Source organism: Macaca thibetana, chromosome 6, assembly GCF_024542745.1.
Source record: "Macaca thibetana thibetana isolate TM-01 chromosome 6, ASM2454274v1, whole genome shotgun sequence".
NCBI classification, from domain to species: Eukaryota; Metazoa; Chordata; class Mammalia; order Primates; family Cercopithecidae; genus Macaca; species Macaca thibetana.
In genome coordinates, this window is record NC_065583.1 from 87,745,118 (window position 1) to 87,767,306 (window position 22,189).

The 22,189-nt window shown below is 40.6% G+C and overlaps 2 protein-coding genes across 15 annotated transcripts in view; both read left to right on the forward strand.

Annotated features, from left to right (window-relative positions):
* FAM172A (family with sequence similarity 172 member A) overlaps nt 1-22,189 on the forward strand; it is a 483,877-nt gene that overhangs the window by 331,653 nt on the left and 130,035 nt on the right. The gene's annotated exons all lie outside the window — the stretch shown is intronic.
* POU5F2 (POU domain class 5, transcription factor 2) lies at nt 16,276-20,389 on the forward strand. Its single transcript, XM_050794329.1, has one exon. It carries the CDS (start codon nt 18,966-18,968, stop codon nt 20,082-20,084), a length of 1,119 nt encoding a protein of 372 aa, XP_050650286.1. The 5' UTR covers nt 16,276-18,965; the 3' UTR covers nt 20,085-20,389.

Below are 22,189 nucleotides of genomic sequence, written 5' to 3' on the forward strand. Positions count from 1 at the left end.
GTTCTGCTCTGATCTTGGTTATTTCCTTTCTTCTGCTGGGGTTGGATTTGGTTTGTTCTTGTTTCTCTAGTTCCTTGAGGTGTGACCTTAGAATGTCAATTTTTACTCTTCAGCCTTTTTGATGTAGGTGTTTAGGGCTATAAACTTTCCTCCTAGCACTGCCTTTGCTGTATCCCAGAGATTTTGGTTATGTTGTGTCATTATTGTCGTTCAGTTCAAAGAATTTTTTAATTTCCATCTTGATTTTGTTTTTGACCCAATGCTCATTCAGGAACAGGTTATTTAATTTCCATGTATTTACATGGTTTTGAAGGTTCCTTTTGGAGTTGATTTTCAGTTTTATTCCACTGTGGTCTGAGAGAGTGCTTGATATAATTTCTTTCTTAAATTTATTGAGGCTCGTTTTATGGCCTATCCATAAGGTCTATATTAGAGAAAGTTCCATGCGCTGTTGAATGGAATGTGTATTCTGCGGTTGTTGGATGAAATGTTCTGTATATATCTGATAAGTCCATTTGTTCCAAGGTATAGTTTAAATCCATTGTTTATTTGGTGACTTTCTGTCGTGATGACCTGTCTAGTGCTGTCAGTGGAGTATTGAAGTTCCCTACTTTTTTTGTATTGCTGTCTATCTCATTTCTTAGGTCTATTAGTAATTGTTTTGTAAATTTTGGAACTCCAATGTTAGATGCATATATGTTTAGGATTGTGATAGTTTCCTGTTGGACAAGGCCGTTTACCATTATATAATGTCCCTCTTTGTCTCTTTTAACTGCTGTTGCTTTAAAGTTTGTTTTGTCTGATGTAAGAATAGCTACCTCTGCTTGCTTTTGGTGTCCATTTGCATGAAATGCCATTTTCTACCCCTTTACTTAAGTTTATATGAGTCCTTATGTGTTAGGTGGGTCTCCAGAAGGCAGCAGATGGTTGGTTGGTGAGTTCTTATCCATTCTGAGGTTCTGTATTTTTTAAGTGGAGCATTTAGGTGATTTACTTTCAATGTTAGTATTGAAATGTGTGGTACCATTGCATTCTTCCTGCTCTTTGTTGCTTGTGTACTTTGTTTTTTTTTTTTTTTTTGATTTTGCTTTTTAACTTACATTTTTTTGTTTTTCAGGTCCTGTGTGATTTAAGCTTTAAAGTGGTTCTGTTTTGATGTGTTTCCAGGACTTGTTTCAAGATTTAGAGCTCTTTTAGCAGTTCTTGTAGAGGTAGCTTGGTAATGGCAGATCCTCTCATAATTGTCTGAAAAAGATTGTATCTTTTACATGTGATGCTTAGTTTCACTGTATACAAAATTCTTGGCTGATAATTGTTTTGTTTGAGGAGACTGAAGATAGTGCCCCCAATCCCTTCTGGCTTGTAGGGTTTCTGCTGAGAAATCTGCTGTTAATCTGATAGGTTTTTATTTATAGGTTACCTGGTGCTTCTGTCTTACAGCTCTTAAGATTCTTTCCTTCATCTTAACTTTGGATAACCTGATGACAATGTGCCTAGGTGAAGATCTTTTTTGTGATGGATTTCCAAGGTGTTCTTTGTGCATCTTGTATTTGGATGTCTAGGTCTCTAGCAAGGCTGGGCAAGTTTTCCTCGATTATTCCCCCAAATATGTTCTCTAAGCTTTTTGAATTCTCTTCTTCCTCAGGAACACCAATTATTCTCAGGCTTGGTCGTTTAGCATAATCCCAGACTTCTTGGAGGCTTTGTTCATCTTTTTTCTTTGTCTTTGTTGGATTGGGTTAATTCAAAGACCTCATCTTTGAGCTCTGAATTTCTTTCTTCTACTTGTTCAATTCTATCACTGAGACTTTCCAGAGCATTTCACATTTCTCAAAGTGTGTCCCAAAATTTCCTGAATTTTTGATTGTTCTTTCTTTAAGCTATTTCCTGAATATTTCTCCCTTCACTTCTTCTATCATTTTTTGTATTTCCTTGCATTGGACTTCACCTTTCTCCAGTGCCTCCCTGATTAGCTTAATAACTAACCTCCTGAATTCTTTTTCAGGTAAATCAGGGATTTCTTCTTGTTTTGGATCCATTGCTGGTGAACTATTGTGATTTTTTGGGGGGGGTGTTGATGAGCCTTGTTTTGTCATATTACCAGAGTTGATTTTCTGGTTCCTTCCCTTTTGGGTAGGCTCTGTCCAAGGGAAGGTCTACGGCTGAAGGCTGTCATTTAGATTCTTGTGTCCCACGGGGTGTTCCCTTGATGTAGTACTCTCCCTCTTTTCCTATGGATGTGGCTTCCTGTGAGCTGAACTGCAGTGATTGTTGTCTCTCTGCTGGGTCTAGCCACCCAGCGAGTCTACCCCGTTCTGGGCTGATACTGGAGGATTGTCTATACAGAGTCCTGTGATGTGAGCTGTCTGTTGGATTCTCAGCCGTGGATACCAATGCCTGTTCCATTGGAGGTGGCAGTGGTGTGCAGTGGACTCTGTGAGGGTTCTTAGCTTTGGTGGTTTGATGCTTTATTTTTGTGCTGGTTGGCCTCCTGCCAGGCAGTGGCACTTTCCAGAGAACATCAACTGCAGTAGTGTGTCCGGAATTGGTGGATTCTTGGTCTCACTGACTTCGAGAATGAAGCCGTGAACTTTCGTGGTGTTACAGTTTTTTTGTTTTTTTTTTTTTTTTGAGACGGAGTCTTGCTCTGTCGCCCAGGCTGGGGTGCAGTGGCCGGATCTCAGCTCACTGCAAGCTCCGCCTCCCGGGTTTATGCCATTCTCCTGCCTCAGCCTCCCGAGTAGCTGGGACTACAGGCACCCACCACCTCGCCCGGCTAGTTTTTTGTATTTTTTAGTAGAGACGGGGTTTCACCGTGTTAGCCAGGATGGTCTCAATCTCCTGACCTCGTGATCCGCCCGTCTCGGCCTCCCAAAGTGCTGGGATTACAGGCTTGAGCCATCGCGCCCGGCCGGTGTTACAGTTCTTAAAGATGGTGTGTTTGGAGTTTGTTCCTTCTGATGTTTGGACATGTTCGGAGTTTCTTCCTTCTGCTGGGTTCGTGGTCTCGCTGGCTTCGGGAGTGAAGCTGCAGACCTTCGCGGTGAGTGTTACAGCTCTTAAGGTGGTGCCTCTGGAGTTGTTTGTTCCTCCCATCTGGAGTTGTTCATTCCGCCTAGTGGGTTTGAGCTCTCGCTGGCCTCAGGAGTGAAGCTGCAGACCTTCGCGGTGAGTGTTACAGCTCATAAAGGCAGTGCAGACCCAAAGAGTGAGCAGCAGCAAGATTTATTGCAAAGAGCAAAAGAACAAAGCTTCCACAGTGTGGAAGGGGACCCGGGTTGCGACTGCTGGCTGGGGCAGCGTGCTTTTAGTCCCTTATCTGGCCCCACCCACATCCTGCTGATTGGTCCATTTCACAGAGAGCTGATTGGTCCATTTTACAGAGCGCTGATTGGTCCGTTTTGACAGTGCTGACTGGTGCCTTTACAATCCTCTAGCTAGACATAAAAGTTCTCCAAGTCCTCACCAGATTAATTAGACACAGAGCACTGACTGGTGCGTTTATAAACCTTGAGCTAGACACAGGGTGCTGATTGGTGCGTTTACAAACCTTGAGCTAGACACAGAGTGCTGATTGGTGTATTTACAATCCTTTAGCTACACATAAAGGTTATCCAAGTCCCCACCAGATTAGCTAGATACAGATGCTGACTGGTGCATCCATGAACCCCAAGCTAGACAGAGTGCTGATTGGTGCATATACAATCCTCCAACTAGACATAAAAGTTCTCCAAGTCTCCACCTGACTCAGGAGCCCAGCTGGCTTCCCCTAATGGATCCCCCACCAAGGCCGCAGGTGGAACTGCCTGCCAGTCCCACGCTGCTTGCCTGCACTCCTCAGCCCTTGGGCCGTCAATGGGACCTGGCGCCACAGAGCAGGGGGCGGCACCTGTCAGGGAGGTTTGTGGTGCGTGGGAGCCCATCGCATGGGGGCTCAGGCATGGCGGGCTGTAGGTCCCGAGCCCTGCCCGGCGGGGAGCTGGCTGAGGCCAGGCAAGAATTCGAGCATGGTGCAGGCGAGCCGGCAGTGCTGGGGGACCCAGTGCAACCTCTGCAGCTGCTGGCCCGGGTGCTAAGCCCCTCAGTGCCCATGCTGGCCAGTCGCTCCGAATGCTGGGCTCGCCGAGCCCACGCCCACCCGGAACTGGCACTGGCCTGCCAGCGCCTCCTGCAGCCCCAGTTCCCACCTCCGCATCTCCCGCCACACCTCCCCACAAGCAGAGAGCGCCAGCTCCAGCTTCGGTCAGCCCAGTGAGGGACTCCCACAGTGCAGCGGCAGACTGAAGGGCTCCTCAAGCGTGGCCAGAGCAGACGCGGAGGCCGAGGAGGCGCTGAGAGAGAGCAAGGGCTGCCAGCACACTGTCACCTCTCAGTAGCGTCCAGAGGGACCACCAGTGGGCAGGGCCCTAGAACGCCAAAGATTATATGTCCTTTGCCTTCAGCTACCCAGGTGGTTAAGGAAGGACCATCATATGGGGGCAGGGCTAGGCATGTCTGAGCTGAGACTCTTCTTGGGCGGGTCTTGCTGTAGCTGCCCTGGGGCATGGGAGTTGTGTACCTAGAGGGATTATGGCTGCCTCTGCTGAGTCATGCAGGTTGTCAGGGAAGTGGGGGAAAGCTGGCAGTCACAGGCCTCACCCAGCTCCCACACAAACTGAAGGGCTGGTCTCACTCCCACCGTGCCCCCAACAACAGACCTGAGTCTGTTTCCAGGCGGAGGGCAAGACATGCTTGAAAACTTGCCCCAGGCTACTCGCCTCCCAGCTGCAAAAGAAAAGGGCTTGGTTTTCGCCTATAGAGTCTTTACACCGGATTTGTGCCCTCCCCGGAGTTCTGGCCAGGAGGCTTCTCACCCTGTTCAAATTGTTACAAAGTTCAGCCAGAGATTTCCTTCTCCCTGTGGAATTTTATCCCCTGCTCCTCTGGTGCCAGGCAGGAATGGCCTGCTGGGGGACCCAGCAAATTCCCAGGGCCTTTCTGCTGCTTCCTCTAACCCTGTATTTCGCTTGACTCTCCAGATTGACCCAGCTCCAGGTAAGGTTGGAAACTTCTCCAGCAAACAGACCTTCAGTTTCTCCAATGGGGGTGTATGTTTGGGAGTGGAGGCTCTCCCTTTCCCACTTCTGCAGTTGGGGCACTCAGTATTTGGGATGTCTTCCAGGTCCTGCAGGAGCAGTCCGCTATGTCTGCGTCCTCTCAGTATTGCTGGTTTGTTCTTGCAGTCAATCTGGAGCTAGAATTCACAATGCAAGCCTCGGCGTGCTACTCTATCCAGAGCTGCAACCCAGTCCTGCCTCCCATCAGCCATGATGGCCTTACCTCCTCTAAAGACCAATTCTCACTCTATTTATGGTGTTTTCTACTTGTAAAATTGGCCAGTTAAGGACACTGTTATTCAGAGAATGGTGTAATCAGTTCATAGGATCTATATTTATTTTATAGTCCATATTTTAATTATTTATTATAAAGTGGCAACAGTAAATATCTGCCTCACTTATCTTGTATAAAAATGGGGACAATTTGTATATTTTCCGGAGGGACATTTTGAGTTCATCAGAAGGAAGACACTGAAAAATTCCACATGGTACTGTATATTCCCATTAGGCATTTTAGAATTTAAGACTATAATTTAAAACTATTACTGATTATTCTAATTCTATAGGACTGAAAAGGCATTTGCAAAAATACTTTCATTTTCCTGTTTCTATTTCTATTTATACAGAACAAATAACTTATTTATTTAGGCTTTCCTATGTTCTCTGAGACATTGATAAGGGTCACAAAATATTATACAGAAATCAGGGCCACAGAAAGATGATAGAAAATATAGTGAAGAAATTAAAAGGAAAATTAATACTTGAAGGAAAAATATTCATAGGACATAGAAATATGGAAGCAATAAAGCTGAAAGAGACATTGGGACAGCAGTTAGATAATATTAGAAATGATCTTCTGTGATGTGCTGCTTTCCCAAAATAGTCAATTTAATTTTTGACTGTGTATGAGGGGGCATTCTATCAGGGTGAAAAGAAAGGAAAATATAAATGTTTGAAAACAGACAAGCTTGTAGAGCATTGATATATTCTGACTTCTTACAAGTTGGCACAGTTTGCTTTGGCTGGCACATGACTGACAGGACACTATTTGCTAGATTGATTCTACCTGGGGCTGTGTTTGGAGAAGTGTTGCTGCTAAGGCTTACATACTTTCAGCCCCCCTCCAGATGTGCTCCCTGAGTGCTTTTAAGTATGCCCATTCAGTTTTCATGCATTAATTCAGTGAGTAGTCACTGTGTACAAGACATTGCTCCAGGTACCAGGGATACAGCAGTGAATTGCAATAGGTGAAGTTCCAACACAGAGCTTACATTCTAGTAAGGGAAACTATCAGTAATCAAGATAAGTAAGAAAAGTATATAGGATGTCAGAAGTTTATTGTCTGTCTCCCCTACTAGAATGTAAGCTCCATGTAGGAGAAAATATAAAGCAGGAAGGGAAGACTAGAAGAGAGGGTATGAATTTTGAGACTTGTTTTACCAGTCCTTTAAGATTTATAGTTACCATAAAGCAGAGTTACTGGTAAATTATTATTATTCCACTATTCCTAAAGTGGCTATAGGAAAGTATACTATTTGTACAGTGCTCTAGGCATCACAGACAAGGTTACTTATATCCAGAGGTAGATCAACAGTTTTGCTACCCTACATCCCTCCTGTCTGACCTGAATGGTGAGGGGATCTTGACATGCCTTTGGCCACTTTGTACCAGGCACACAGGATGGAAGGCTGTACCTTAAAGTGTCATTTTTCTGCATGCTCTTGAGGAAAGACCTGAACCTAGATTCACTAAAACTATATTGTCTAAACGCCTGATACCTGTCAGCATATTTTCTCCCAGAACTTATAACCATCACATTATTCCTTGCCCATACTATAGCTTAGACAGGCATTTCTCTGTTAATTTAGCTTTCCTAGAACACTTGATATAAATCTAGGCACTTCAAAATTAGAAAGATAACAGAATACAGCTAATGTATTTTAAAAAGAAGAAGAAAGGAAAAGGAAAACAACCAAGCATAGTAGATGTCTTCTGGGTTAAGAATTAAACTTAAGTTCCTCTATTAGATGGGCGTTTCTTGGATTTGGAAGTAAAGAGGGGGACCATTGATCATATGTACCTAACTACTAAGCCCCATTTTCTCATCAGAACATGAAGTGGAAAGTTAGCCGTTACGAGGTGAATTTGAATTGTAGACAACCTGCTAATGTAACCCTAATTTTTATTTGCTTAAACAGTCCAGATTGACTGTTTACACTGACTGAACTTACTGAATATTTGCTAAATAGTCACTTCACGTTATTGCTGAAAATACCTCTTGAGGAAATGACATTAAGGAGTTATATCTCTTCTTTGTTAGTGAATAATCATTTCCTTCTAAAGATAGCAATGAAAAATCAACAGTAATTGCCTCTAGAATGTGGTGTCACTCAGAATGTGTAGACAAGTTGTGTTGTCTAATATGTTTTTAGACACAGCTCAAATTAATTAGGTAATTGGAAATCTATACTTTGCCTTGTAAACATATCTTAAAATTCAAGGCATATTAGCATATATGAATTACTGTACTACCTTTGAGTATGTGTACTACTCAAGAAGTATAGCATTCCTCTTTGCAGTCAGAAGATATTCTAATCCTTTAAGTGATGTTTTCATGAACTAAATAACACTTTTCAGACAGTTTTTATTACTGTAAAGTTAACCTTGTAGCTTTTAGTTATCAGTTCCTCTATTCATTGTTGTATGCTACCTTATAATTAGTAGTTAATGTAAGGGGATAAGTATTGTAAAAGTTGACCACCAGGAACTCTGTGTTTTCAGTTTATCATTCATAATAAATAGTTGGAATCAGGAACTCTCAGAAAGTTATTAAAGAATCAATTAAGATAACCTATCTAAATATAAACTCTTCATTTATATAGATCACTAGTATATATAATCATTTGCCCTGATTATATATATTTCATCAGGTCCAATATTATCCTGTGATTTTGACTCTTTCAGTTTTCCAGTAATTCCAGTGAATATAAGTAGTCTCACTCCAAAAATCTCACTTTAAAAAAATTAAAAATAGCCATCATGTTTTTTACAGCTTTCTGAACCAATTTGTGAAAAATCCTTCGAAGAATTTGGCAGTAAAGGTGGCAACTCTCCTTTTCCTGAGCTAACTCTTCTCTTTAAAGATAAAAAAATTTTAACTAATTGTTTTTGAAATGTTTTTAGATAAATAACTGAATAATAAGAATTTGTATTTGTACTTAAAATTATAAATTTTGAGTTAATATGGAAACACTGTTCCTTTTACTGCCCCCATAGGAATATCTTCATGGCTTTTAATGCTCTGTGTGTAATTGCTGGAAAAAATAAGTCAGGAGCCAGTGGTACCTAAGACAGACATTTTCATCCCTTTTATCATATGTTAAGTCTTGAGCTCCCTTCCTGTGGCTGTCTTTGCTTCACTTGCCCCCGTTAGCTCTGTCTGGGTCACTGCCCTTGATGGGTCTCTCTATGTCTGTTTATTGACTCTAGGTGTTTTTCTCATCTGGCTTAGCCTCTATGCCATGTCTTCGTGGCTTCCAGTCTCCCCGACTTCAAGACTGTTCTTCTAGCCCATGGAATCACATACCCCCCAGCCCACATGTTTCTGTCTTCCCCTGCCTGACTGTGTTTTACCTGGGTTCGCTTGCCCTTCACTTCCCTTTGACGTGGGCTCTGTGTCTCCCTCAAGCCACAAGGCTCACTGTCTGCTCTCACCTACACACTCTGTGTGCCCCCATGTACACCCTCTCAGCCTGCTCTGTCTTGTCATAGACAAATTGACAGCAAGTCACCAGTGATAAATCTGTCTGCTGACCAGAATATTCCCAAAACATACATCTTCAAAGAAAACTGCATTGATTTCTAGAGGTGATTTGGAACATCTAAAATGCATATTCTTTGGTACTAAAACGAACTTTGAAAGTGAACATTAGGCACTATACATAGGCCAAATATTCTTTATTTATAAAATCTCAAGATGTTCAGAGTTGATTATCAGCACTTTAAAAGCAGGAGTATACTTTTTTTTAAAGTTTTTACTTTTTCATGTTTCTTAAAATATAGTCTTTTTCCAAAGGAAAATAGTTCTATTTAATGATAAATTTTGAGAGATAATTTGTTTGGATTAATGACTTCATTATGTAGGTGCAAAAATTAATTTAACTGATATTTGACGTCTAAATATTCTTTGAGACCTTGTGCTAGCATTTCTGTCCATAGTGTCTGTTAATATCCCCTTCAGTCATACATATCTGACCCTAACTATTTAATATATTGTACCAATAAATGAAAACATTTTATACCAGCTAGTTTATGGATGTTTTGCATAACTACATGCCACAATCCTTGACAGAATTCAGTTGTATTATATAATTTCTTGATTTCTGAAGTGCTATAGAAGTGACTTGTTAAAAAAGTTGGGGCAAAAAAACATACACCCTTAAACTTCTTAAACTTTTTGTAGCAATGACTTCTATAAATGAGACTTTTTAAGGAGACCCTGAGTTAAAAAGTTATTGATAATCTAAAAATTGGCATGAAGATGCTTTTGTTATTAGCTAATATTTCAGAAGTTTGAAGAAAGTAATGTAAAAATTTTCAGATGTTTTACTTCTATTTACTTTTTAAAAATTCTCTTCAAAGAAATTTAGTCTTCTGTCAATATTAATTTATATGAAATAGTAGCTAAATTTCTCCTCAGTTTCCAGATGGAAGGTGATTAAATTTAAAATAAGACATGTTGGCTGTATATGATGGCTCATGCCTGTTATCCTAGCACTTTGGGAAGCAAAGGTGCAGATAGCTTGAGGCCAGGAATTTGAGACCAGCCTGGGCAACATAGTGAGACCCCATCTCTACAAAAAAATAAATAAATAAATTAGCTGGACCTGGTGGAGCATGCCTGTGGTCCCAGCTACTTGGAAGGCTAAGATGGGCAGATCGGTTGAGCCTGCAGTGAGCCATGAGTGTGCCACTGCACTCCAATCTGGGCAATAGAATGAGACCCCATCTCAAAAATAAAATAAGACATTGTTAATTTAAGGCCACAGATATGAGTGATTAAATAAAACCAATATGTAGGAAAGCTGCTGTATGTTAAATTAGAGGTACTCAGTTTGAATATTACAGTGACAAGTATAGTCTTCCATAATCACTCTAGTTTAGATTTTTGCCATATTTTTCTTATGAAGGAGTAATCACTCAGAGTTATTTGTTTTTGCTTTTCTTCAAAAACAATATCAAGCATATAAAAATCAGCATAAGTAGCAAGGCTCGAATTTTTAGATAATCCAAATTTAATTATTTTACCAATTAGTTAATCATCTTCAATTCTTCCCCCCAAAATTAGAGCCTAATTTCATGTCCTACCCCTAATTTGAGTTATTCTTGATTCTCTTGAGGCAAGAAACTAACTGTAAATATTTATTCTTGAATTCCACAAAGATATATTGAACACCTAATCTGTATTAGGCACCAGTCTAGGCTCCAAGGGTATAAAGAGTATTAGACATGATTTCTGCCCTCAAAGAGCTCACAGTCTCCTAGAAAGAAGTCTTGTGTTTACTGCAAAGATTCTCTGCTTCTAGTCAGAGAATGATCATTGAAATGGATGGTGGGGTGGGGAGTAGGGGAAATAAAGGGCTTCTGAGCTCTTTTAGAATCCAAGAGTAATTCTTAGTTCACCAACACCCTTTTTTTAAATGACACTCAAATGTTATTGAAGAGTTAGTGCATCTTCTGAAAGTATCTACCTTCCTTCCATACTGTCATGAAAATGTGACTTTTTACTCTAGATATTACAGACAAGTATATGTTACTTGTCATTTCAAACTCTTTAATAGTAGTGTGTCAGCATTTACCAGGAAGATCTTTGGATTTATCATTACTGTGGGAAATTTGTATTCTCCCAAATATGTGGACAGTTAATGGCCAGATAAATATTCACAATCACACTGTCTGTAAAATGGGGTAAGACTAGTATCATCGCATTGGGTTATATTGAGAATTAAGTGAAATAATTTATATTCTTAAAACAGTACCTGGCATATAGTAAGAACTTCATAATTCTTCACTTTGCATAGTTTTGATATACACAAATTTTTGTTACCATAGTTTAGTTAAATAACATCAATTCCCTAGAAAACAAGATTCAAAATCCAGTTACCACAATATATTACCTGTAAATGCATTAAGCACAAACTTTGCCACTGGCCCTTCAGTCCACAGATCTCTGTGTGAATAACAGATGCACATCATGATCAATGGCCAATCACATCACTTTTTTCAAACTCTGTCACTGATTAGTCACTTCATATCTGCTTTCAGTCCATGTACAGATGGCATTGTCTCCCATTTTACAAGAATGGATGATCAAAAGAGAGACTTGACCAACACACATAACAGTGCGGTAAAGAAATGAAACACTGGAAATGAAATCGAAAGTGTTTATGACAAAAAAGATAAAGATATCCCAGAGAAAGTGACACTGGCAAACGAAAAAGCAAGACAGAAAACCTCTCATGTTAAATGAACTCTCAGAGCTATTTCACAACATTGAAAGTGCAAAGGATAAAATGTTGAAAGCTGATTCAAACTTAAGATTATGACATTTTGCCCAGGCATAGAAAAGATATGCTTAAACCATACCATAAGTGATATGATGAAAAGAAGGCAAGCACTGATCAATATACTTTAAATAAGTTTTTTTACATAGAAATAAAGCACTTTAATTCTCATTCTTTCTAATGTTTAAATTACAGTGTACTAAATAAAATTAGTTTTATTATTTTTCCTTTTTTATTTTTAGCTGACAATAGAGGCTTTTTAATATTTTGACGAAATTTTAAAGGTCATAGAAAAATCATAATTTATCCTATTGATTATTATGATCACTTTGCATGTTTTCAGCTTGTATGGTCATTTTTATAGTCCCTCATTATCATCTAAAGCAAGAACTTCCTGTAGTTGTTATTAATAATTATTTTGTCCAGCAAGTCAAGTATTACAGTTTCAGGGAAACTGTTCATTGCTTTTCAATATTTGAGAATTTAAAAACTTTGTCATGTCTTTCCTGCCTCTGTCTTTGCATTTTCAAAGTGTCTAAGTTCTAATTCTAATCATGTCTTATCACAGGGTTACCTTCAGAGCCTCCTGATATATTATACAGCAGTACAGTATTTAAACTCCTTATTTTACAATTCTTCAATATTCTACCCTATTTCTTCATTCTCCTAAGTCTTCTACTTAAATTCTATGCTAACCTTTTCCTTTTATTCTTCTTCCTGCTAATATTATATTCTTCCATACTCTTCTTCAATCCCGGAAAGCCTATCAGTTCTTTAATACATTGTCTTCCTTTCAAAATGACACCTGCCCTAGAACATATCCTTAAGAGAAACTTCTTTGAATTCCTTGGCTTCTTCTTTATGTTTCATCTACATGTCTGTCAATCAGAAAAGACCAATGTCTTGCTTGAATTTAAATTATTACAGAAAATTCTATGTAAGCAAAATGCAAAATTCTAACTGGACATTGACTAGATTAGCACTTGCCAACAATGGCGTGATTGTCAACAAAATAAGAATTAAATACTGTGCATTTTCACTGTATACACCTTTGTACCTCTTGAGCCATGTGATTGTATAGGTGAATATTCAAACAATAATGAAGTTTACATTAAGTGAATCGGATAATAGAAATCTTGCTTTCAGTTTTCCACTCACAGTTGGTTTGATATAATTACTGCCAAGAGTTCTGAGGCTTTCAGAAGACGAAAGCTTCATTTGCCTGACGTTTTCTGCACACACATAGAATGATGAGCAGGCTGCTGGGAGCTTGAGGAATGGACTACAGGCAGATACATTTTGATTTGGGCATGAGTATTTTGCTCAAAGAGAGGCTGACAACCTAGTTTGTTCTCTTTAAGACCTTTGGGATTATAGTGAGGTGACTGGAAGAGGATTCAGTTTGATAAGCTGACTGAATGCTGTCTGAATATCTGTCAGGTTTAAAATGCTGAAAGAAGTTTTTAATCTATATATTTAGGTAAATTTTGCTTAGGATTTTTAGTCTGGCACTACCTCTTGAATTTTCCATGGTCATTACTGCATTTAATGCTAGTTAAAATAAGAGTTCATTTTTCAGAAAAAAAAAAAAAAAGCATCCGTGTGGCTCTGTTTGGCTTGTTTCAGTTCAGTTTCCTAAAGAGATTCCAAGGAAATTCTCAGAGGCCTCAAACTTGTGATGGTAATAGCACCAAAGTCAATTTTGGAATCTCTTTAAAAAACAAAAACAGACAAACAAAAAAAAAACATAATTATCACAACACCTAAAAGAGTTATCTGCTGTAAACAGAAATTCTTTTCTACTTCTCATTTACTTCTCTGAGCCCCTATTACATCTTGATTACTAGTTTCCTTGGTCATAAGCTGTCATTTTTGTTAGTATATTTTACTGTGCAATGCAATGAAAAATTTTTCGTTAAACGAGTTGTGCATCTCCTGCTCTAAAATGGAAGCAGAGTGATAATTTGAATGTAGAACATAGTGACTGCACCCTGACTAGAGTAATCAATGCAAGAGCATCCTTAAAGCTTTTCTTCTGTAACAAGGGCAAACTCAGCTAAAAAGTTTGTTTAAATCATGCTTGGCATAACAAGAGCCTTGAAACTTTATCTGTCTCTGACTATCTATGAATATACCTGACTCATCATCATAGTGCCTTTCAACTCAGCCCCACTCAGCTCAACTGCTCTTCCTGCCTTTACAGATATTTAAAATTCCTTAAGGCTTCTGGAGAAGGCTGCAGGGTTTTTATATTTAATATTATTTTATTTTATAGCATAGGAAGTTCATAGCTCATGAATATCTCAGATATGCAAACTAAAATGAAGGACTTTTTCTCTGTATACTCTTAAGTCCCCTTTTGGTCTCTGACTATGTGGTGGTGATGTCATATTTGTGTCATGAGTATTTGTTTCAAAGCAGCAATTACATCATTACAGCATTACAAAGCAGCCATTTTTAAAATACTAAAAAGAACAGCAGCAAAAAGAAGTAATGTTTTTGAAAAGTCCTTCCTAATCTTAATCTGAAATTAAAGAAATCAAAGAAATTCTGTTAGCAACACTACTACATTATAGCATTTCTCCACATATAAGAGTAAAAGCATCTTGTATTACTGTTATTTACAAATGGCTATTCTTTCATCCATGTTCTTGTCCTCTGTTATCTCCTGTATAGAATAGTACTATTTTCTATTATGAAAATTATCTTGAAAAGCAATAAATTATCCTATTTAGTAACTACCTTGATTTGATTAGCTCTTTTTCTATGTTATTACAACATAAATGTTCTTATTGTATATACTTTATTAGTTTTTCTTAATTGCCTAACTTATCTTTGATGGCTCACTTTTCTTTATACAGTTTAGTAAAGATCCACACAAAGGATTGACAGTTAATCATTTCAGTGTATTTTCAGGTAGTTTCCAGTGAACTGAATTGTTGTAATGTGTGATGTTAACGCTTTCACTGTGAAGTGGGAGGCATCGTTCCTTAAAGTACTCAGCTGCCAGAGTTTTCCTGGATTACTGACTTTACTCCCTGGATCCAGAGACGGTGTTCCCAGTATCTAGTCTCTGCATCTTGTCTTCTGCCTTAGCCTTTTGTCTTGCTCCTTTACTAATATGATTCTTGAGGTCCTACACCTTTCCATCTTACTGGCAATGCCTTTGCACCACAATGCCTGGTCAGTGCTAACTTACTAGGACATCTGCAGAGTGGGGAGACAATAAAGACCAGCACCATCTAGTCTGCCCTGCCCTCTCTCTCTAACTTGGATATCATTCTTAGATCTTCTGGTCGGTTCTGTTGCTTTATTGCAGTCAAAAAAGAAATTTTTATTTTTTTTTGGAGATTCTGCTATAGAGAAGTAGAGCTTCTTATAGACTCTTGAGCAAAGCCATGTCCTCCTCTCTCTCGAGTATGAGAAGCTTTTGGGAGAGATGCATTTGGAGGAATGATGAAACAAAGATCACCTTCCTATCCAGTGAAATAACTGACCAACAGAATGACATAAAAAGCAGATTACTTTCACATCCAGATGTTTTCATGGACTTACTATACTCAGAGCACTGTGACTGGCTTATGCATTAGCATGTTACTTGGCACATAGGTACAAAATAAATCGTATATCTATAATATGAATTTAGGAGGTTCCATATCTCTTAGCTGGATAACTAAGACATAAAATTCCAGCTGTTTAAGGCAGCACAGGTATGTGAGTGGACATGGCAGTAAGTTCAGAGGGGAGGGATATCACTGTGGTCCAGAGTATAAGGCAAGACTTCTCAAAACTATCAAACTTGAACCAAACCTTACAAGAATGTTGATTCTTAACTCTGCGTCCACTGTTTCCTGCTTCCTATCATTTGTGGATCATGGCAGTTGCTTTTGTCTCCTTAGAATAGGGAATTCTTAAGGAGAACCTAATAATAAAAATCCTGATACTTTTTATTTTTAAGCATTTCTGCTTAAAACAACTCTTTCAGAAAACCACCCTTGATTCCAAAGATCATAATAATAGAAAACTTCTCAACTTCCCTGCTCTACTGACATTTTCTCTTCTCCCTCATTTAGATTATAAATATATAGGAGACTGGAATCATGTGTTTATCATCCTTACTCTGTAATTCCCTATGGATAAGACCAGCCTGATTCTTACACTGTAATCTAATCACTTACTAAGAGTGATTTTTTGTTGAAGGTGATGGATTAGCCTTTCAGATGCCCCAGCACAAACAGCACCAGTTGTCTTGGGCATTCCCATCAACTGCCTTCCTCTGATCTCTATTCCTGTTCTAACCAAACATGCTCCTGCTTCCTTTCCCTGCTAACCCCATTTCCATAGGAAGTTGAATATACTTTTAAGGAAATGGCAAGACTTCCCTTAAGAACATGGGCTTTTCTTTTTAGCAGCACATGCGTATAAACCGGGAGATATGCACATTGGTAGATGAGATCTGACCAAGTACAAAGAAAGCCTTAAGTGAGAGCATCCAAGTAAATCTTAAAACCCATCAAGGTAATATATAGCCTTTTTTTTTTTTTTCTGAGACCGAGTCTCACTCTGTCACCCAGGCTGGAGTGCAGGGGCGCGATCTCGGCACACTGCAACCTCCACCTACGGGTTCAAGTGATTCTCCTGCCTCAGCCCCCTGAGTAGCTGGGATTACAGGTACACACCACCATGCCCGGCTGATTTTTGTATTTTTAGTAGAGATGGGGTTTCACCATGTTGGTCAGGCTGGTCTTGAACTCCTGACTTTGTGATCCACCCACCTTGGCCTCCCAAAGTGCTGGGATTACAGGTGTAAGCCACCGTGCCTGGCCAGTGTTACTTTTTAATTTAGTAAATGTTTGTAGCCACTGTGTTTTAACTCCGTTTAAATATAATGAAGCTTTGCTCACATCTATTTGAACTCACGTTTTCTAATTCATTAAAAATATTTTCATTTAACTATTGTTTTTAAACCACTAATGAACCTTTTTCCTTCTTGTGAAAATGGGCTGTTGGCTAGGCACAATGGCTCATGCCTGTAATCCCAGCACTTCGGGAGGCCAAGGTGGGCGGATCACGAGGTCAGGAGCTCAAGACCATCCTGGCTAATACGGTGAAACCTAGTCTCTACTAAAAATACAAAAAATTAGCCGGGCGTGGTGGCAGGCACCTATAATCCCAGCTACTCAGGAGGCTGAGGCAGAGGGATCGCTTGAACCTGTAAGGCAGAGGTCGCAGTGAGCCGAGATCGCGCCACTGCACTCCAGCCTGGGTGACAGAGCGAGACTCTGTCTCAAAACAAAACAAAAGAAGAAGAAGAAAATGGGCAGTTTTCAATATGTGGACCTTAGCATATATATTGCTTTCTCTTCTTTATCCTTCTTTGTGATCCAACTTTCATTCTGTTTGGCATATACTGATTGCTTCGTGATTTTGAAAAAAAAATAGCATGTAAGTATACCTCGAGAGAATAGATACCAGCAAAGTTATTCTTAAATGAACTTTTGTATATTGCAAGCTGTTTTCTATAGACTGTCATCTTAAAATCTAATTAAAGGCAAATATGGAAGTCTTTTTGCCATTAATGCTACAGAGATTCATTTATTTAACGTTAAATAAATATTTCTTGACTTCCTTCTGTGTTCCAGGTATAGTTCCAGGTGCTGAGGATCTAGCAGTGAACAAGACAGACAATGACCCTGCTCATAGCCAGCACACATTCTAGCAAGGGTTGCAGTAGAGATACAGATGACACGTAACTAAGTACACAGCCTGAAGCGATGGCAGCCAATTTTCTGATTCTTTTCCCTTTACCATTGCTTCAAGGCCGCATCTGCAATCTCAACACAACACAACACAATACAACCTGTAGTGCTGGGTTGAATTTAGTCTCAATGTTCTGCCTTCATCTAGGAAAAGGTATTTAAGGGCCCAAGAAGATGAGGCTAGGAAGGAGATGGTAGATTTCAGATGTTTTAGGAGACCCAGTATATAAGATTTGACACCCTATGGAGAATAGAAAAAGTCAAGAACAGCTCCTTGGTTTAAGCTTGGGTGACTGAGTTAGTGATAACTAGCTCAAAAGTCCCGGGATTGGAGGCAGGTTTAGAAGTGCTGATAATGAATTTGACTAGGGGCAGTGAAAAATACAAAACTGGAAATCAGAAGAGAAGTCAGAACTGAAATACAGATTTGGCTGTTACCAGCATTTCATGTAAATTTTAAAAGGAAAAGGAGCAAGAAGAGTAGTCAACATTGCCAGATACGGCAGGATGAGGATTTTTTTAAAAGGCCATTGGATTTGACAGTTGAAAAATCACTGATGACTTCAAGAAGACCAATTTCAGTAGATGTGGGTCGGGACAGAACCACATCATGGTTAGTTTAAAGAATGAAGGGCTGTGATTGTCTAGCCAAGGTCATTGTGCTCTTACTCTTTGGAAACTTTGAAACTGAGGTCAGAGCTTCTCTTTCTCCGTCCGCCCCCTCCTTAGCTCTCTCCACACAGGGCCCACAACTGGATGCCTGAGCTAGGGGCATGATGGAGGGACAAATTAAGATCATTGGGTCTCTGGTGGGATAAGGTTCCCAAGGATAAAGGTGCCTGATGTTGGTGAGTCAGATATTGCAGGGAGCATCCTCAGTGGGTCAGGCCAGTTCAGAGACCTGTCTCTAGAGTGGGAAAGAGAAGACACACACCTAGATCTCTGTTGGTTGAGGAAACTCTGGACCAAGAAGCTGGGTTAGAATGGGAAACAAAAGGACTTTCAAGGCTGGGGGAAGAAACATGGAATTAGTTACAAAGTTCTGCCCCAGTGAGGGAGTGGAATCTGGCAGTTTGGGGGTGGAGTGGTGGGGGTAGAATCTGAGGCAGTAAACTGATGTTAACTAGAAACTCAAGCGGGGATGCCTAGGTTTCTTAGGGCACAGGTACTGGGGATGTGCAAAGAGGAACTATTGGCAGTACTTGTGACCATAAAGATAGTAGTGAGGGGGCAGTTTATGAATTGAGGGTTCATCCCAGCAATATCTGGCATATAGATATTTAATAATTATTTGTGAAGACAAGAAGTTAGGCAGTTCCTGGGGATCAGGGGTCCTGAGTTTCTGAAGAGCCATAAGAAAATACCTGGGTTCTATTCAGGGAGAGGATGGAGGCAGTGACTAAGGGACTCCAGACAGCTTGGAGATGCAAATCCCAAAAGGGAGCTTTGTACCTCTATGGGAGTTGGAAGCAAAGGTCAGGGTCGAGGGCTCACTCCCTTAACCCTAGGACCCAGGAGTTCCTACGGATCTACGAGATTTCCCTCCTATGCACAGGCACCCTTGGCCTGTAACGCCTTCTCCGCCCACTGGGGGGCGGGGCTTGAGGGGGCCGGTGGCTGTTCTGAAGCCTCGAGGGCCATCAGTTCCTACCAGAGCTGCTGCGGGTGCCATCCCACCCATGGCCGGACACAGGCCCTCAAACCACTTCTTCCCCCTTCCAGGCAGTGGTGGGGGCGGCCCCAGAGGGCCAGTGCCCCTGCGGGTTGACACCCTGACCTGGTTGAGCACCCAGGCGGCCCCTGGCAGGGTGATGGTCTGGCCAGCAGTCAGGCCAGGGGTCTGCCCAGACCCTGAGGTGTGGAGGATTTCCCCGGCTCCCCTGCCACACGAATTCCGTGGCTGGATAGCACCCTGCAGGCCCCGTCTTGGAGCTGGTGAGGCAGGGGACTGGTTGCGAAGCCCCTCCGAAGGCGCCCTCCCTGGGCCCTACATTGCCCTGCGGAGCATCCCGAAGTTGCCGCTGCCAGAGGACGTCTCGGGCATACTGAAAGAGTTGCAGCAGCTGGCCAAGGAGCTGAGGCGGAAGAGGTTGAGCCTAGGGTACTCACAGGCCGATGTGGGGATCGCTGTGGGAGTTCTATTTGGGAAGGTGCTTAGCCAGACGACCGTCTGCCGCTTCGAGGCCCAGCAGCTAAGCCTTGCCAACATGTGGAAGCTGCGACCACTGCTGAAAAAGTGGCTGGAAGAAGTGGAAGCAGAGAACCTTCTGGGCTTATGCAAAATGGAGATGATCCTGCAACAGTCTCGGAAGTGGAGACGGGCAAGCAGGGAGCGACGAATCGGAAACAGCCTAGAGAAATTCTTTCAGCGGTGCCCTAAGCCCACGCCCCAACAAATCAGCCACATTGCTGGGTGCCTCCAGCTGCAGAAGGATGTGGTTCGAGTTTGGTTCTATAACCGCAGCAAGATGGGCAGTCGATCAACCAATGATGCTTCCCCACGGGAGGTTGTGGGGACAGCCGGGCCTCCTTGCCCAGGGGCACCAGTGTGCTTTCACCTGGGACTGGGAGTCCCAATGGATATCCCCCACTATACACCTCTCTACTCTGCGGGGGTAGCCCACTCCTCTGCCGCAGCCACCGCTGTGGGCCTTCTCAGACTTTAGGGCTGAGGGACTTGCCCTTTGCGGCACGGTTGGAGAGGGGAGAAGGGAAAACCCAGGAAATGTCCCTGGGGTTCATTTGAGGGCTTTTAGCATTAATTTCTCATTCACTGTCTAACGAAGTTAAGGATACATAGTAGGGAATGGGGGTTGGAATTGTTCAAGAAAAACCTGGGAGAGAAGATGAAGTTTATTGCAGTTTTGTGTTTTCCCTTTGTTTTTCCCTAGCATTGATTTCAAGGTACATTACAGTATATAGATGGTTTCGATATTTTGTTCCTTTTTAAAATTAAATATTGTGTCTGTTATTCCTTGTGGTTATCAGTAAACATAGGGTTTAAATTTTTGTATAAACACAATACTAAGTGAAAAACTCAAGTCACAGAAGACTCCCTTAGTATACAATTTTTTACTTAAAATCAAGCCGAACTCTGTGTAAACACAAATACACAATCCAGGATAATAGTTATCTTGAGGGGATGACTTGAGTATGTGATAGGGAAGAAACACACAGAGCACAACGAGAGCCTTTGCTGAAACACCTGAGCTTTCTTGGAAGATTCTTTTTCTTTTTTTTTTCTAATTTACCTTTTCATTTCCGGTGCCCCAGCTTCATGTCAGGGTCTCAGTTCATCTCCCCACTTTATGCAGTCCCGTGGGATTATGTCCTGTCCTGCCACAGTCACTGTATTTTAAACTCCTTCGTTACTGAGGTTGGCAAGCTGGACAGCCAGAGCTTCAGTCCCAGCTGTAGCTTACTCCTCCAGTCCCTGGGAATTTCCCTTACTTTCTCTTAATCTCTTATATAGTTTTGAGAGGATATTTGTAATAGTTTATCCAAACTTCCCTGTTGGTTTTTGCCATTATACATCAAGCCACTCTTGTAATTTCCTCTCTGAAATTGGTCCTTTCAGTTTTTCACGTCTACTTTGGTCAATTTTGGTCACCATATACCAAATGGAAATCATTCATCCCTCTGTGTTTTCAGATCTGCTGTCACACACCTGCATGCTCTATTTATTGTCCTGGAATTCTATCAGTATGTATTATATCAGAGTTTATGTCTTATTTCTGGATACTAATCTTGTCAATTTTTGCTTTTTTTGTAATCAGTCTTACAAAGGTTTTATCTATAGGTATTTTCAAAGTATAAGCTTTTTGACTTATTCTACTTAACTACTATTTTTATTCCCTAGTTAATTAATTTTCACTTCATTCTTCTTAATTTTTTCCTAGTTTCTTCTGGTTTCTTTCATTGTTCTTTTTTAAATAGTTTTTAGATGAGTACTTAATTTCTTTTTTTTTTTTTTCTAGTGACTGTATAGAAAATAAATTTTGTGGGCCCAGGAGTGTAAATCAGGTGCCCAATGAGAGACTTAACTCTGGGCTGGGCACGGTGGCTCATGCCTGTAATCCCAGCACTTTGGGAGACCAAGGCGGGTAGATCACGAGGTCAAGAGATCTTCTTCATGAGGCTGTAGAAACTTTACCTTTCCCTATTTGTGATAAAATATAAAATTTGCCATTGTAAAAGTGTAAATTCAGTGACATTAATTACATTCACAATGTTAGGCAACCATCACCACTATCCATTTCCAACATTTTTCCATCACTCCAAACATAAACTCTTCTCATTGAGCAATAACTCCGTTCCCCTTCTCCCTCCCCTGGTAACCGTTAATCTACTTTATATTTCTGTGAATTTGCCGGTTCCAAGACATTTGACCTTTTGTATCTGGCTTATTTCACTTAGCACGTTTTCAAGGTTCATCTATGTTGTAGTGTGTATCAGAACTTCATTCCTTTTTTATGACTGAATAATATTCCATTGTATGGATATACCACATTTTGTCTATCCATTCCTTTGATGATGGGTACTTAGATTATTTTCATTAATAGCCAATGGGCTGTTGTGAATAATACTGCTATGAACATTTACATATAATAATCTATTTGTTTACCTGTTGTTTTAGTTCTCTTGAATGTATACATAGGAGTGGAATTTCTGAGTCATACGGTAAGTCTGTGCTTAACTTTTTGGGAAACTACCAAACTGTTTTCCATAGTGAAGGCACCATTTTACATTCCCACCAGCAATCTACACGAGT

Excerpts from the sequence above, each read along its gene's own strand:
- POU5F2 (XM_050794329.1), top strand. The coding sequence starts at position 18,966 with ATGCACAGGCACCCTTGGCCTGTAACGCCTTCTCCGCCCACTGGGGGG.